Source organism: Pteropus alecto, unplaced genomic scaffold (assembly GCF_000325575.1).
Source record: "Pteropus alecto unplaced genomic scaffold, ASM32557v1 scaffold12, whole genome shotgun sequence".
Classification (NCBI taxonomy): Eukaryota; Metazoa; Chordata; class Mammalia; order Chiroptera; family Pteropodidae; genus Pteropus; species Pteropus alecto.
Genome location: NW_006432669.1, coordinates 3,301,230 through 3,319,387, shown reverse-complemented (window position 1 = coordinate 3,319,387; position 18,158 = coordinate 3,301,230). Strand labels below are relative to the sequence as shown.

The 18,158-nt window shown below is 47.0% G+C and overlaps 1 protein-coding gene across 2 annotated transcripts in view; it reads right to left on the bottom strand.

Annotated features, from left to right (window-relative positions):
• Window positions 1–8,903: 8,903 nt before the first annotated feature.
• The window catches only part of AMOTL1 (angiomotin like 1), a 92,707-nt gene continuing 83,452 nt past the window's right edge, over window positions 8,904–18,158 (bottom strand). Inside the window, exons 12-13 of one of the 2 annotated variants that reach the window (XM_006907484.3) lie at window positions 15,796–16,059; window positions 8,904–14,859 (exon numbers count right to left, since the gene is read on the bottom strand). In XM_006907484.3, the coding sequence (XP_006907546.1) occupies window positions 14,753–14,859; window positions 15,796–16,059 (371 nt within the window). In that variant the 3' untranslated portion in view covers window positions 8,904–14,752. Of the gene's footprint in view, window positions 14,860–15,092; window positions 15,522–15,795; window positions 16,060–18,158 lie in introns of those variants that run through there. The other variant, XM_025043736.1, reaches the window with a different exon arrangement.

The window sequence follows — 18,158 nt, the reverse complement described above, 5'->3', positions numbered from 1 at the left end:
AGACACTTGAAACACTGAAAGGGTGAGTGACTGGCTCAAGCTCACACAACTAGTAAATAGTGGAGCTGGTTCCTGACTCTACCTGTCTGACTCCGTGGCCTGTAGAACCACCGAGCAAGGAGACCATCAGTTCTTCTAATCACGTTGCTGATTGGGGAAAGGATTCACGGCAGGGAGGTGGGGGCCCCGTGGAGGTGACGTCCTCTCTGTGCAATATTAGTGAAGCCTGTAAGCAACAATAACAATAATACCCATCTCATAGGGTTACTGTGATATTAAATTAGATAATGCACATAAAGTGCTTAGCACAGAGCCGGTACTTGGTGAGTGGTCAGTAGCTGTTATCTCTGACTCCTTGGTATTCACGGTGCTTTGCAATGATGATCACAGAAATGCTTGTCATAGAGCATCTATGACGAAGATACTGCATGGATTCAATGGGTCCGTGAGATGTGTTGCTATAGCCTCATAAATTGTCCTCCCTTTTTAGTGGTGGGAACATTCCAGGGCAGGACAATGACCTTTGAGTTAGTCTGCCTTCGTGCTTTCCTTTCTATGGCTGAAGCAGTAGCAGGGACAGAGAAAGAGGCCTTGAGGTCATGGGCTGACACAAGGAAACCAGCTCCATCTCTGCTTGGTGTGTGATCTTAAGCAGACCGCTTAACATCTCAAAACCTCGATTCCTTCCTTGGTATATAAAATGGATGAAATAATACCAACCTCACAGGTAGAGGGGAGAATAAAATGACAAAATATATGTAAAACCTTAGGTATTGGGTCTGGCTCATATTCAGTGTGGCCGACTTTATTTTCCAAAGTGGTCACAGCGATAGTAGTATTTCCAGTCCCTCGTGCTTTTCTAGAACCTTGCCATTTCCACTTGAAGAGCGAAGTCTACCCTTCCCTGCCTCCCACCCACTTGAACCCTGAAGGTCCTTATAAATGCCTTGAAGAAGAGACAAACAGTCTAGATGTGGCAGAAGTGATCCTGTGTGATTTCTGAGGCCAGGTCATAAAAGGCAGTATGTCTTCTGCCTCCTCTCACGCGCTCTCTCGCTCGCTCTCTCTCTCTCTCTCTCTCTCTCTCTCTCTCTTTCTCTCTTTCTCTCTTTGGGTTCATCTTGTTTGGGACTCTCTGCATTTCCTGGGCTTATATGTCTTTTTTGTTTTCTGTCTCCATCTCTCTCTCTCCCTCTCTCCCTCTATCCCTCTTTCTATCTTTCTCTCTCTTCTACATGTGCCTTTGACACCCTGAGCTCCCACGTGAGAAGTCCAGCCATGCTGAAGCTGGAGAGGCCCTGTGGAGAGACCACGCAGCTGGAGATGCCCCAGGACTCCCTAGTGTTACAGTCCCTGCCTTAGTGCTCCATCAACTGAGCCGAGCAGAGTTGAACTACCCCCAAGAACCCTTGCCCAAATTACAGAGTTTCGAGCAAAATAGATGGTTGTTTTAATGCTGCTAAGTTTGGGGTAATTGTTACATGGGCATAGAAACGAAAACAGCCAATGCCTTTATTGTCTCTTCCTAATAGTATGTACTCTCCACAGCCCTGTTATTTTTCTATAAAATGACATTGATCAGATCACATGCCTGCTTAAATACACCTTTGCCAGCTCTCAACATTCTATTGCCGCAGGACAAAGGTCATATTCATTAGCACAGCAGCTCAGGCACCTAGAGGACCACCAGCCTCTTTCCAACTGCCAGGGTTGCTGTGTCCCAATCGTGACCTGCTTCGGTGCCTGCTGTTCCCTTGGCCCTCGAACTTCAGCCCTGTCTGTCTCCTCTTTTCATTCATCCATGTTCAACTCACATGTCACCTGCTTTTCCATTTCTCCCCTCCTACAGACCAACAGAACGCACGGTACAACCCATGATTTTGACACTACTATACATGGTACTATGGTCCCTTCTGGTCTTTTCACCTAGACTATGAACTTGGACGAGAAGGGCAAGTATAGCACCTTATTCATCTTAACGCCTTTCATGTAACACAATAAAAATATGTTGAATTAATGTGTGTGAGGATATGTGTGTATGTTACAGTTAAGTTTATTCTCAGTGTGAATTACTTGCACCATGAGTTATTTGTGATGTTGTATACATTCTTCACATACTGAGAATCCTGAAGAACCAGTTGCTACGTGTTGTCTCTGCCAGACTGTGGTGAGTGGCATCTCTCCAACCTTGTATCGCAAATGCAGAAGAGACTTGCATTTGTCATCAGCTCTGTTATCTCTGGGGAAAGGTCCCCTTGTCTATTTCATCTATCATCTTGCTACCATGGCCATTCTCAGCCCTGCTTTAAGGTCCCGGGGTTTTAAGGCTGTCAAAGGAAGAGTCATCTCTTCCGCTGTCATCACATAACACTGGGCCTAATCGTCCTGGCTCTGCTACTGGAGTAATCCTAACTCCTCAGTCCAGAACAGTGCCTTTGCGGAAACTGTTGGCTCTTTAGACACGAGTCAGACGTGAGGGCTCTTCTTCTTAGGTGACTGCCCTACTGATCTACATCACACCCATCACTTCTCGGTGTACCGATCTCTGGGCAGGGAAGGGGGCAGAGCTCTGCAAAGGCCCGATGCCCACACGGCATCAGCATAGATCGCTCACTCTGCCCAAAAAGTGCCAAGAGGGCTACAAGAGGTCCTGGCTCTAGGCTAGCTCTGCTGGCTCTTCACCATGACCTTGGGAAAGTGCTCCAGGTCTGTCCTGGTTTCTCCCGGCTATGTAAAGTGGAATCATTGTACTGTCCCTAGGTAGCATTAATAGTATAAAGGCCATAATTAGGCTCGTGAGAAAAAAAAGGCATTTTCACAGGCTGAGAGACGTTAAGTAGAGATTTCAAATTTATTTGCCACTCATCGAATGCCTACTATTACTCTACAGAAAACAGATGCGGGTGGTGGTGTCTCGTTTGTTTGTTACCGGAAGCCCTAACACAGTGGGCTTTCATCATCTCCTCCATGACACTGGGATGGTCTTGACTGACAGGCACATACAGCTTGAGCAGTGGCTGTCTTTGCATTTGCTGTTTCTTACCTCTTGTTTACAACTGATGTATGACATTCGTTGCACATGCCTGGCAAGCTGTGGCACGTGCCCAAGAATGTATTTGAATTCGGTGGCAAAGAGGAATGTGATGCAACAGAGGAAAAAAATGGGAAGGGGGGTTTTTATTTGCTAAGATATAAACTATTGTATATTCTATTATACTACTATTCTCTACTCTTCTCTTCTATTCTTGATTGACATCTAAAGATTTAAACTAAAACACAAATTAAAATAAAAATTTAATTATTGACATTTAAATTTTTAAAAAAATATACTTACTGCCTCCAACTACCTTTCTTCCAGGTAAAATTATATCGAAAGAGTAAATAGGCCAGCAAGAGAGGAGGTCATGAAACTCCATTGGCTCCTTTGTAGAGGGAAGGCTGGGGCGGGACAGCAGATGACCCCTACTAGTGGGAGTGGAGCTGTTAGAGATAGCAGAAGGAGACATTTAGTCTGGGCTCTCTAAGAGTGTCCTAACTGTGAGACTGACCCATGCAAACTTTGGTGGAGCCTATGTCTGCTGGCACTGGGGTAGGATGTCCACACAGTCACCTGGGGGCCGGGGACTGTAGCACATATCTGGGCACCATCAACCCAATTCTCTGCCAGTGCCGAAAGTGGGAGGATCTTAATAGATCTGTCCAGGGGCCCTGGCGCACATGCCCCAATGAGGATGAGCAAGGAGCAAATTGTACTTGTCTTGTGACCCCAATTAGATTTAAACACTGAGGCTGCATTATATAGTGAGAAAATCTTGACTTTTAGTCACCGAAGCTTAGGCTCAAATGCCACCCTGCCACTTACTTGGATTAAGTGTAGACCTTGGGACATTTGCTTAACCTTTCCAAATCTGCCTGCACTTGCTGTCCTAAGGACTGAATGCAGTGATTGATGTAAAATGCTTGGCACACAGTAGGTGGTGAGTTCACCTCAGTTCCTCCTCCCCTTCCTTCAGGACAGGAATTGTCAGAGCACTCTGTACCCTCTGGCTTCCGTCCAGGATCTGAAATATGCTGGGCACATAATTAATTTTTAGTAATAACTTGATAAGTAAATCACAAACTGGGCTTCTGTTTACAGGCTATTCTTAAAGCTTAATATTTGTAAAAATCTGATGGACACTCTGCAAAATGGAAGTGCTGAAGACAAACGCAGGATCGATGCCATCGACATTCTAGACAAAGTCAGACTGGGGCTAGTGTCGAGTTGGATTATACCAGGAAAATGTGCTCTTCTCTAGGCCAAAGGCTAGGACGTTGGATGGAAAATGAACCCCTCAGACAGAGAGCTGACAGGTTTTCTGGGTAGACGCAGTGCAGGCCAGTCCAGGCTGGGCTTGAGCCATCAGCTGGGGCCAAGGCACTGTCCAGTCCTTGGGATCCCAACATTATCATGACATTAATCACCAATTTGTGCTTGGACAGGCAACTGGAAATGTTATGATGCACTGGCAGAGCTTGGGGACAGCGCTTGGGCAAGCCTGAAGTAGACTGCAAACTTTGGCCTCTTAGCAGAAAAATCGAACATCTCCCCAGGTTCCCCATGTTCTCAGGCCTCTCTTTGCTATTGGGGATATGCTGGGGGGAGCTGGGTGGCAGCAAAAGAGCATGGATTTTAATAAACTCCCCGTCTTCCACACACAGGACGCTGTGCAGCCACGAAGGTAATAAGATACATCTATATATGCTGGTAGAGAAATCCGCCTTGGATCTACTGTCAAGTGAGAAAAGCAAAGTGTGTGAAACGGCATGATCTCATTTTTTAAAATTAATATGCATCCACACACATCTATTTACTTATTTGGTTAACAACTGTTAACAGTGGTTACTAATAGAGATTTGGGGGAGGGAGTGGCTTCTATTTTGTACACTTCAGTATCATTTGATTGCTTTTATAACAATGTGCATTACTTGCATGATTTTAAAATAAGATTTTACTTTAGTTTCCTAGAAAACAGTCACTGAACATGTAATAAGAAGCTTGGAATGATTCACATTTAGCTCAAATTTTAATGAGCATCTACTCCGGATACAGGACACGGTTCCTCCCCCATACAGATGAGCTGACAGATACTCACGTGTGTAGTTCACTATACTAGGATGCCTCCTGGCAAGGGCAGAGATAAATGCCATGATGCCAAGGGCTGTCACTGGTGGAGGGCTTACTATGTGCAGGTGCACTATAACTCTTCTCTACTAAATCCTTAGGATTGACTCATTCAGTTATCAAATACTCCAGCACTTATGGTGTGTCATGCACATGCTGGGTGCCTGGTTCACATTCATAAAGAAATAGACACAGCACCTGCTCAATGGCATCTCACAAATGAGAAATTTATCAGTTAGGCGACTTTCTCAAGGTGACTCATCTAATAATGGAAGATGGGCAATTAATTTTGACCCTGGTGGTCTGGAAGTCCTCCCTGACGGAAGTGACATTTGACCCTCTTCTTAAAGAATGAATAGATCTGGAGAGACAGACTAGAGGGCATGCCAAGACAAAGGACCAAGTGGGCAGAGGTCGAAATGGAAATACAGAGCAGATTCAGGGTAGAGTGGTGGTTCCAGAGCAACTTGAGGGCAGGGTGGACGGGGGAATGGAGAGAAACCAGCGGGACGATCTGCCGAGGTCAGATTGCATGGGGCATGAGTGCCTTATTAGCAGTTTGAATTTTATCCTGAAGGCTATAGGGAGCTATGATTCTTCTGTTTGTTTGATTCCCTCAGGGGATTGATATGATCAGACAAGCTCTAGAGAGGGGAATAGTATGGCCTAGAGCAGTCAGCCTGGGTTCATATCCCAGCCTGCCACTCAGGCTCTAGAATTTTGGGCAAGAGACTTTAACTTCTCTTCCTCTTAGTTTCTCCATCAGTCAAATGGTGATATAATAATATTGCTGGCATCAGAGTGATTGTAAGAATTCAATGTCCTAATATATGAGAGGGTCACACGAGTGTTGGGAGTGTAATGACAATAAATAAATGTCAGTTATTACTCTTGCTTCTCTGGTGTCTGTGCCAAGGATGGAGTCAGGTAAGATGGAAGGCAGGAGGCTACTGCAACTGTCCAAGATGAGATGAGGTCCTGAACTGTGAGGATGGAGAGAATGAAAGTATGGAAACAACGTGGGAAGGTGGAGAGGACAGGAGCAGGTGAATGGCTAGCCAAGAGGGAGGGGGAGGGAGGAGCCCAAGATGATTTGGGTTCCTAGCAGAGGTGGCCAGAGGATGGCGTGGCTAGCAGAGCAGTGAGTGTGGTAGGGAAGGCACTAGGTTTGGACTGGGGCCATGTTTCAAGTGACTGGGAAACCCACATATTGACGTCCATCAGATATAATCAAGAACTTCATTTGATTAAAAAACAAAGGCCCTTCCGTTTTACCCTCGGCATCTCTGAACCATGAGCCCTGTGGTCTCAGGATACGTCTAAGGGAAAACAAGAGTGGGACTGCAGCCTGAGAGCCTGAGAGTGGATCCTGAGACGGTGTCTGCCTTTGGGTCCCTTCTGTCCATGCTGCCTACCAGGTGTACCCTGTTATTAAACAGTCAAGCCGCTCTGCATTAACTCTGTATCTTACAAATGGACCAGAGGCTTCGATCCAGTTTGTCCATCCAGTACAGGCCTTCCGCTGGAAATAACATGTTTCCAAAAAGAGCGTCAAAATTACTTTTTTAAAAAAATTAGCCACGTGCCTATCAAATCTCTTTAGAACTATCGAAAACAAAACCAAGTAAACAAGCCATTACAAATAAAAACGAAAAGTCAGAGGCCACCATAGCATACATGGAGAGAACGGGGACCTAAAAATGAGCAGGCCTGGGTTGGACAGCGCAGCCCAAGTGTGCACCACACTTCTCGTGAGCCTGTTTCCTCACATGGAACTCAGGGGTGAAGATTTATGACAATGCCCACCACAGGGGTTGTGACAGGGAAGTAATATCACAAAGTCACCTCAATGAACGTTAGGTCGTCCCCCTCCGCCAACAGTCAGAGGGTGAGACCAGTCCAGATGCAAAGTTATGTATTATTAGTTTCCAGCAATATGACTATGATTCACATTATTTTACTCCAAATTACCAACAATGTAGGCTGTGAGACCTATATTCTCTGTATTTACACCAAGACCCTGGGAAGAGCTACCTTTTGACAGAAATACACACCAGATGGGCAGGGCCTCCTCCTGGGCTCCGTATGGGAAGTTTTGAGGGTGACAGACTGCTCAAGAGCACGCAGGCTCAACTGGACATGGTATCGCCGTCTGCCTGCCAGGGACAGGGACAGTAAAGGAAGCACATCAGAAACACATGGTCATGCTTGATCAAAAAGGGGGAGAGAAACAGTAAAACAGCAGTTCTTTAATGACAGAAATCTCCTTTTATTTCATCATCACAGAACTTTTTATTTTTTTAAGAAAAGAATTTCAGAGCTTCAATTCATTCCTCACTGGGGACCTAACTCCTGGTAAGAAGAGCCTAGGCGATCTAAAAGGCACGGTTACCCTCTGTAGTTCGCCGAGGTCCCAGCCCAGGACCCCAGGACAGAGGCCAGCATTCCTTCAGGGTACGACTCGTGTGATTACCACTTGGAAGAACTACACAGAATGGCTGAGGGTGCGCAGATTTCTCTCCTGTGGTGTATAAGGAGCCACGAGAAAGGCCAGAGCTCGGAGGTGCCTCACACAAACGGAGAGCACTGGGTCAGGGCAGAGAGATGGCAGAGGCAGACACCAACTCAGAAGGGTCTTCAGCTGAGCCCTACAGGCAATGAGGTCCCCCAGCTGTCTTCCCAGAGCAGTCAAGGGAGTTGGAGGCTGGAAGCTGCATGAGTCACACCTGCATGTCTGCAGAGATCTAGGGGTCACTGCAGAGAGTTCTTCTGGGTAGAAGGCAGGGCAGGGAGAAACCCAAGCAGATAGGAGCTTGAGCTTTGCTGCTTCTCAGTACCTATCCACCTTCCACTGCAAGTGGACAAGCTCTGCGTCAGGCAGACCTGGGTTCAAGTACTGCTTTGCCATCTTTCGCACATTACTTGCCCGAAGTTGTTTGAGCCTGTTTCCTTGTCTTTAAAGTGGGGAGGACTAGGCTGTTGGGAGGACTAAAGGACGTGATGCATGTAATCACATCAGCCATTACTGGGGCACTAGAGGTCGTTACTCTCTCTCTGAGCTCACACTTGGGAAGCTCTTCCCATGCTAGGCCCAGGGGTCAGTGAGATGACAGACTTCCACTGAGAGGCACTACCAGAGAACAAACAGAGGGCACTTCCTCCTCCCCAACGGCGTCCCCTTGGGAGGTCAGTTTCTTTGAAAGGAGCTTTTACTTGGGGGCTTTCACAGGCTTTACTGTTCTGCTGCTTTAGTCAAGAAGCTCCCACTTGAATTTGACCATGTGATTTTTTTTTTTTTTTTTTTACCATGTGACCCCTTTCTGCCAAAGCACCTCCCTTCCTGTGACACCAAGACACTAACAAGGCAGCTACATTGCCCATGTCCATCCCGGGCTGCAGAGCCATGTCTGACTCCAGCCCCAACTCTGGACCCATACTGCTTGGGTTAATGTGACAGTGGTTACCGGCAGGCTCTGAACCCAGGAACCCCAAAAGAGGACACGCAGATGAGATCAAAGTGACACTGTCTCTCTGGGCCCAGCCTCCTTGCATTTCCTTTTGCCTTATTTGTCTGGAGGAGCCAGGAGTGGGTAGATGGCAAACTCCAATGGTCTGCATGACTCATTTCCTTCTTGGAATCAAGAGCATGTGTTGGTGCGAGCGAGGCCCATGAGGGGGGCACCAGATGCCCCGGGATGAAAAACAGCAAGTGGGGCCGCCTCCGAGCCATACAATGAAATGAATTTCAACAAACATTTATTGAGTGCCCAGTACATCAGTTCTTTGGGAATGAAAAGAACAAGCATAAGGGAAAGAAGAGCTATTATCCATTTATTATATACAATATTAAGGCACAAGTTTAAGCAGCAAAGAATAGGAAAATCTTTGGCTGACTAACAGTGTCGGTATTTGCTGTGGGGGACACACCACGTTCTCGGACTCCCCCCACTCTCTACGCAGACCCACCCGGCTGTGCAGCTCTGTACAACCCCCTTCAATACAGACCAGCAAGATGAAGATGCCAAAATGTTACCCCCGAGTCCACGGGAGAGCACACAGCACACTGCCACAAAGCACAATGACACACACAGGGCAGGCGCAGGGAGCGGTGGCATGAGGGCTGTCCTAGCTTTGGCTGAGGTGAGTGCAGGCGCCCGCCCTTGTTTCGCAGAATTCCACATATTCTGTACGTGCCTCGTTGAGAAGGAGGTTCCGCTGTTGTCCCTCCGCAGAAGGGAGAAACACCTTAATTCAAAGAGAACCACTGTGGATATAAATTTGCTTATATTTTGTTTTGTAATAAATACTTACAGGTATCTATAAGTGAACAGAATCCTAGGCAAAAGCACATGTAAACACACCACTGGGCATCAAAACTTCAGGATCTGATACAAGAAAATGCTGTATATGTACTTCATTATATTGAGAACAGTATTTTAATTCTGTAAAGAAGCAAAGTTTCGTGATAAACACCTCAGTCAGAGCATAACATGACAATAACATGCACTAAATATAACACGGCTTTACAAGGTACCTACTGGAGTTTTATACTAATGAATACGCACCTACATCTGTGTGTGCACAGAGATGTGAACACATACAAGGCATGGCAAGAGAACAGATTTTTAAAAACAAATTCACTAGAAGTTCCACGTACTAACGACGAATGTCCTCCTTCGAAGCAGTCTCTTCGAGAGGCTCTAGGTTTTCAAAGACTCATTCCAAGGAACATCTTAGGGTTCTTTTTTTTTTTTTAAGCTAAAATGGTGTGACTGACTTTAATCACGTGTCTTTACTTATCCAACTGAGTCAATGACTTGGGTTACTTCCAAATTTAATTCCATCCTCAAAGGATGAAGATTTCTCATCTCTAAGAATAATCAAAGGAAACTACTAGACCCCAAAGGCCATTCTAACAGAGGCATTTGCAAAATGTTTCTATTTGGGTAGCACTTCAGTGATCAATACAGTCTCTCAAAGGGTTACCTTTTAAGGAAGATGGGGTGAGATGAAACGCTTAGATCTTCTGGATATTAAGAAAGGAAACTTGACACACAGCCTTATAGTCACACCTCACATATATGCACATACATAGACACACGTCTTTATATACCATTAAATTACTAAATGAGAGAAGGATATATTACTTAAAAGGAGGAGAAAAAAAATCGCCCATTAGTTCCAGAAGAAATCCACTTACGGAAATGCTGACCTTACATGCTCCCAGCTGATCAGCTTCCGGTAACTTCTTAATTACTCTGCCCATCTCTCAAGGAGCCACACATCAGAGGCAAACCCATTAAACAATCCTCACATTGAATGAAGACATTTTAAACGCAGAGATTAATTAACAAGAAAAAAGAAAAGAAACCCAACATTTATAAATCATATGCCATGGCTGCTTCAGGTTTGGGGACGTGAAGAAGCCAACTGTGGGCTGGATGTTCTCTGGTACCTAAGGCCATTACCATTTAAGGACATTCACGGGCTCCTGCTTACCAAGACCATGGTCCTTTGCTTAGGAGGCAAGGTCATTCGGAGCACAGACACACACTCCACTGGCGCCAATGCAGACAGGTAGCGGGACTTTGGTTTTGGAAAACACACCTCTTTGCCCAGCATAGCTCCCCGTGTGTAAGTGTGAGCTCTCTGCCTCGAAGCCTTTTAAACCCCTAATCTATTCTTCACTCCTCCTGGGAACCCAGGAGTGACGTCTGTCTTCGTGTCAGTCTCTAGACTCAGAAGCTGCTGAACAGGGAGAACCTCTCATTCCACCCACACGGAGCATAAAGGTGCTTCAGCCACTGCATCATGAGGATACAGGTGGCTGAGGGCAAACCCAGGAGAGAACAAACAGGACCAGCTGCTCTGCAGGGGGCATCCTGACAGCCTCTTCCCTGAACAACAGAACCAATGAATTCCCTGTTTCAAGTTCAGAACTCTTTTGGAGCAACTATCTCGATATCCAACCTGAGCCCTGTGCAGTCAAATTCTCACGAGCTCCAATGAGCAAGCCCGGCAGGACTGAAGGAAAAAGGCCCATCACTCTCTGCCCTCCAACTGGAACCCTGGATGGGACGTGGCAGCCCTGTCCAGTGTTCCACCCTGCTGGAACAGGGTGGACTCAATGCCATCACTGGCTACCAATCTCTGGGAAGCAGAAGAAAGGCTGAGAAAAGAAAATGCCAAGGAAAGGTTCTGTATCTGCTCTGAAATTAGTTGCCAGAATCCAGCAATACCACCTAGTCTATATAATAAACCCTGGACAGCATGCAGAAGCTGCCAGATGACACATTCTAAGAGGAAGCAGAATCACTCTGGCACGTCTTCACACAAAGCTACAGCCTTTACCCTTCGCACTGAGATAAGACCTGCAAGTTCCATAATTAAGACACCGTTGGGACATTCTGCTGAAGTCCAGGCCTCTGGACAATGTGCAAGTATTTCTTTAAATGGATTTTGTAGCCCTGCTTATTATAGAACACAGAGATCTCCATCTATGCCTGGTGTTTATGAACAAATCTAGGAATTCCGGGCTGTAGTCCTAATTCTTAGTTCCCAAGACTGGGGCAGCTGTGTGCGTGCATGCGTGTGCACACACATCGGAGACGGGGATAGAGCAGGCCAAGGCGTGACACCAGGAGACAGTTGTTATTCCCGTGTCAGAGGCAGTCCAGCCTGTGATGAAGGCCCAGCTCGTCTTCAAACCCGTGGTTCAGATCCCAGCTTCTCCTGGCTGCAAGGCTTTGGGAGGGGACTTAACCTCCCTGAGCCTGTTTCCTCCTGTGAAATAAGGATGATAAACTTGCCCCTGCTCCTAGGTGGCTTGAGGACTCTTATTAAAAGGTACTTACCACAGTGCTCACATACAGTCAGCACTGAAAAATGAGCTAGAATTATCTTTCTGAAAATTAAACGAGATAATACATTGTGAACCACTCAGAACGCACAGTGGGTGCTCAGCCTTGGCCATCCCTCTCTCCTACATATAAGCAAGGCTTTAAAAAGCTATGAAGATGTAAAGTGTCAGGGGCCCTGGCTTGGCAGGAAATGTCCCATAAAGAAGACTTTTTAAAGCTGTAGATCCCTTTTCTTATGGAAGAGTCATAGCAGGTTAGAAGAAAAAAGATTGATAAAGACCACAGCACAACTGAAACATGGTGATGCCTGTGCTTGCACTCTGACGCTCTGCCTGGCAATTCAGGGGACCGAGGAGTGTGTGCCAGCCTGTTGCTGGAGTGTGCCAGCGAGGTATGCTGAAGACGAGGTCTGGGCAAAACTAGACTGTGGTTCTCTCTCACCCAATTCTAGGGAAGGCAGCCCAAGTTTGGGGTGGCCCAGACGTAAGCAGGGGGAAGGGCAGGCAGCAGGTGGGGTGCTGGCAGAGGTGACTTGCTCTCTTATCTCTAGACACTTTCTTGTCTTCCTGGTACATCCTCAGCATTAATCAGGGGTCAGATGTCCTTGAGAGCTGGCTGCCATCTATTGACTCTCATCACCCATAAAAAGTGATGGGAACAGAGATTGGGATGAGACCCTCCATCCCATCCACACCAGCAACCATATCAACCCTTTCCTCACTAATGGAACCTCTGTGCTCTCCCCCACACCCTAGGGCATTCAGCGGGCTCCTTGGCCCCTGGAGCTGCTTCAGTTTCCCAGGCTGCACAATGCTCAGTGACGCTTAACCTGGGACTGAAAGGTGACAAGCATGGAGCACAAAGCTCAGTGCCCGCCGCAGAGCAGAGCCCAGAAGAGTCAGTTCCTGCTTACTGTCAGGCTGGACAGCTCTGAGGCCCCTCTGGGCAAAGCCATTGGTTTCCTCCCTCCCCTTCTCTAGCTGACATCTTTGCCATCCTTCTGTCTCCTCAAGCTGGGGAGGCTATAACTCCACCCAACTTAAACTCCAAAGACCAACGTCAAATAAACTACCCAAGCAAGATTTCCTGAGCAGTGTTGTCTTCAGGATTTCATTTGGGTGGGACCTGAAAGTCTCAGATCTAGAACTTCCCACCCCCACCCCACATTTAAGCACAAGGAAAGTGACCTGGAATGACATGCATCCAGTTGGCCTGGAGGGAGAAAAACATCAGGGCCCTGTAAGAACATCCGATGGCCTGGTCAGCTTCTCCTCTTTTCCGATCCAGCACATCCTAGATTTATAAAGAAAGCCGTATCTCAGGAGTTAGACGTGAACTGTCACACACAGGGATAAAGGGACCCACTCCTCACTCACTCCGGGCTCTTTAACATGGTATTTCCATCTTACTTTGAACAACTTGCCCCAAACTGAAACCTACAAAAACCTGACCACATTGTATATAAACTGGCCTGTAAGGTCACAGAGCAAGCTCATGACAGAGGAAAACCGAGGAAAACCGATGTGTTAACACACGAGCTGACAGTCACGGGAACCTACGTGCTCGTCAGCAGCGAGGGATGGGAAGGGTGAGGAATGTGCTTCCGAGCCACAAACACTAGAAAGTGTACAAGGTGCCTGGTGAGGTTCTGGATGCCATCACGCCAAGTGTCATTTGTTTCCCGGAGTGCAGTCCTGAAGGTCTGACCCCCACGGAGAAACGGTGGAAATACCAAGCTCCGTGCATGAGAGGAAAAAGCCAGGGCTATCATCTTAATGCAAGGTGTCACACTGACCATGGACCTTCTGCCTTGTCAAAGTCAGAACAGAATTAATAGCTGCAGCCCAACTACTTGAAGGTGGAAGAATCAGCCAGGAAGCCAGCCTATGGTTTTGTCCCACTGGTCACTATTAAACACAGCAGGAAGGGTGACAGTTCAGATACTGCTCTAATCAATCCCAGACCTACCCTGCCATATCTTAATTAAAAAGGGGGGAAAAAAAATGAAGGAAAAAAAGAGTAAAGAAAATGAAGCAGAGACAGAAATGAAGTCAGAGAAGTTAAGGAGGATGAGCGCCAAGATCAAAATGCCCCCATCCTGTTTAGAAAATACTGCTGAGTCCACAGAAGCTAAGAAGTCCCTAAATCTCCTGAAAACCCAAACCAAGCAGGTAACTAGATGAGGACCACGTTTTAAATTGCCTGTTGCCCCTGGTTATTTCTTCTCAGACCTTCACAGGACACCCCATGGATGGCACAGGATATTACATCTAGCCCGGATGGGCTCTCCAAGATTCTAGGAGGTTCTGCTTAAACAAAAGATGCTAAGAGGCAAGGGGAATAGGGGTATTCCAAAGAAGATCCACGTTCAGGTTTATCTGGTTTATAATCAGAGAATGGGTGTACACGGATCCTCCCCATGAGATACATTTTCTGTACAATGAAAAATTCCATTTCCTATTTCTTCTTTGTTCCAAACCTACATGCATCGTCTCTCTTCCACCATATGCAATAAAAATCCATAACCTTCTCTTCATCTTCACTCATGTAGGTCTCCTGTTTTTTTTTTTTAAACATATATAAAAAGTGTTCTTATTAATCTGAAATCTTTATCAGTTCAAATCATTCTTGATTTTCCAACCACAACCTTCTTGATCTTTCTTCTCCCTCTTTGACATGTTCCTCATTTGTCCATGTCCCGTCACGAAATTCAACAGGGATGCCAGCATTAAATGAGAACTTCCATCATCTCCCCGTCAGGGAACTCAGGCTTGTGGAGCAAGCTGCTGACTCGGCCTTTGTGGTCAGGTGACTTCCCGTGGCCGGAAGAGTTCTCTGCCAAACAGAAGGGTAACATTGGCAGCCTGTTCCTCAAGAGGGGCACGGGTCTTACTGGCTTTCTCTAAAATAAAACTATGTCAAGTACCACCACTGACCATTTGTATATGTAGGGAAGGCCACATAACCCGGCCCGTGGTGGAGCCAGGTACTTTACTTCCCCTGCCTTCCTTGGAAAAGTTCATTCCAGAAATTAAATCTCTAAAAAAAAAAAAAAAAAAAACCCCAATAATGCTGTATACTTGTCTATTTTTGTAGGATGTAAATAAAGAGCCCCCTTGGCGAAAATTATTAACTTAGGCCCCCACCTCCTCAGAAGAACTCCTGAAGAGGGTCGTGCCCATGACTAAGACTCACTCCCTGACAAAGTCAAGTGCACTCTTCCCCTGGATGCTTCTGGGCTCATTGAAAGCTCGCCCCTCCCACACTGACTGACCTCTACAATTGTTTTAAAGCGACTCATCAGTGCTGGTCTGAGTGCCATGCCAGAAGTTCCCCTCCTCTGCCCTCTCCTTTGGTCAGGAGGTGCTCCAGACCCCAAACCCTTGCCGAGCAGGCACCTTGAAGGCCCCATCTATGTACTTCATGCCTCTGATGCACCTGGTGCCAGCTCTGCGACATTCCTCGGAGTACCTATTTCCGCTCCTTCTGGGGACGGCCTGGTAAAAAGCATACATTCACAGGCACGCTCCAGTTGTGTATTCCTTTAAATGGTAATGAATTAGGCGTATCTACACATGTTTTATTCCCATAAGAGCCCATGTGGCCTAAGTGCATTAGGGTAATCATAATCATTAAAAAAACCCAACATACCATAAAGTGAGAGCTGATTAGGGCTCCTGATCCCTCCCCTGCTCGACACCAGGCTTCCTCTCTCAGGCCAGGGAGCCCTACAGTTACCCCACAATGTAAAAGGAGGTGGGAACCTCTTACCCAGCTTCTCTGCAGTCCCCTTGGCGGCTGGGTGTTTCAGGACCGGGCTGTTAGAAGGGGTTGCGCTCAGCCTCCCGCGGTTGGGCAGGGAGGCCATGTTGGGCCAGAAGAGTTCAGTGCTCTTGTCCGTCTGGGTGCTGCTGTCCTTGCTGCCCGTCTTCGCGTGGGCGCTGCTGGTCCCTGTCGAGGACAATGCTGCGGCAGGTGGGGTGGGCAGCACGGGGGTGGAAGCGTGTTCATGGTGCTCCTTCCCCAGCAGCAGCCCTGAGGGCAGAAAAACAGCTTTCTCAATGCCATTCTTTAAACCAAAACAAACAAAACTCCCTGGTCTTAAAGATCTTTCCCTTCTTGACTGAAGATCATTTAATTCGTTCATTGATTCATTCATTCACCAAATGCTTTCCTAAGCACTTATTATGTGCCTGATAAAACGACAAGCACTGAAGAAATTAAAAAAAGACCTAGTCCCCTCCTTTATTTTTGAGGGGAGGAAGAGTTTTCAAGTAAATTGGTTACAATATAATATGAAAAATAGTAGGATAAAATTATTCTCAGGGTGGTAAGAGGTGCCCAATAGCCAGTGTCAAGGGGTGGGGGCATTTCTGCAAGGCTTTCTAGAGTTGAAGCTTGCTTTACCTAACATGGCCTGGGAGGGCTGGCCCTGAGCAGTGGCTGTGTGCTCATGAAAAACTAGATGCTTCCCAGGTCCCAGACATGGTCCCATGGGCCTACTGTGCTTCTGAATGGCCCACAATTCTACCCCGCATTGGTACTGGAGAGTCTCCTGCAGGCCCAGGCTCAAAAAACAAGCACACTTCCAGGTCAGATGCCCATGAGTTGTGCATCTTCTCAAAAGAGATCCCTGCAGTCAAGAACCCTGGCCTCAAGAAGCAGGAAACTAGCTGGATTCCTCCACTCCACCTCGAGCAGACAGGCTGTCGGAAGGGAGGGCGTGCTGGCTAGGGAAAGGGAGGCATGATGGACAGTGCTGTCCCTTTTCCTCAATGTCTTCCTGCAGAGCTGGACAGGAGAGCAACTTTTTAAATTTTTAATAGTGAAATATGGCACAAGATCAGAAGAGTGCCAGCACCCCAGAAAACAAGCCTATAGAAAATGTGGTCAGCACAATCAACTATTTGTGTTCATATATGTATACTCAATTAATTAGTCAGCAGTTCATAAAGTACCCTTACCAGGGCTGCAAGGTGCCCATTAATAACTCAACACAGAGCAATTCAGTTTGTCCACGGCAGTGCTTCTCAAATGTAATGTGCCTATCAGTTACTTAGTTAAAACGGAGATTCGATTAAGTGGGCAGGGCCTGAGATGCTGCTTCTCTAACAAGCTCCCAGAGGATGCCCATGCTGTTGGTCCATGGACCACACTCTGAGTAGCCAGGGTCTTCGGCTAGATGCTTCACACACATCGTCTCACTCTATATTTCACAACAGTCCTATGAGACAGGTTCTGTTGTTATCCTCTGTTTTACAGAAAAGCAAATGGAAGCTCAGAGAAATTAACATCTCATAGCTAAAAAGCAGCAGAAATGGGATTTGAACCCAGACGTGCCTAATTTTAAGTCCAATCTGTGTTCTTCCCATTCAATCAGCTGCCTGTCAAAACTCTGCAGCCTGACAAGGATGTTCTTGTGAAACTAAATCACTAGCCAATCATCTCACCCGGGAGCCCCTGAGCCACGAGGAAGGTATACACTGTCACCTCTATTTCCTCAGAGCCCATCAGGCAAGAGACTACCTATGGAAACAGTTTGGGAACCACACAGTGGCCCATGAATGTGTGGCCCCTCAGACAGTCCCTCTCTGTTTCTGTGACATGTGGATGACAATTATAATGACAACGTGCAGAACACAGCATTTCTTCCTGCAGACCAGCTCCTCAGGCTCCCAGGCCTGGCGTAGATGTGCCAAACGCTAGAGGATACCGGCACAGACCCCAGAGAAAAGCCTGCCTGGCTGGATGTCATGGATGAGCCTGAGCACATTTCAGACTTCTTTAATCAGGCCTGAGTGTTGCCTCCCAGGCTCTCTAACTGGGGTGGTGAGTTAAGTGTCCTTGGGAGGGTCTTTGATGATCCCAGCTGCTGTCCACACACGTCCCCTTTGAAGTCCATTTCCTTGGAGGGCAGGGGCTGCTGAAGCAACCCGTGGAGGAACTTCAAACAGGGATTCTGGCTGGGCCCCTTTGATCCCCTCCACTCAGGTTCATGCTGGAAGCTCTCATCCCATTTGGCACAAAGCGGCCAGGCTCCTCTGGGGTTCTGTGCTGACAAAAACTGGCTCTCGGCTCCACAGATAAACAAAACACACGCTGACCGGGGAAGTGCATCAAAGGAGGGCCAGACT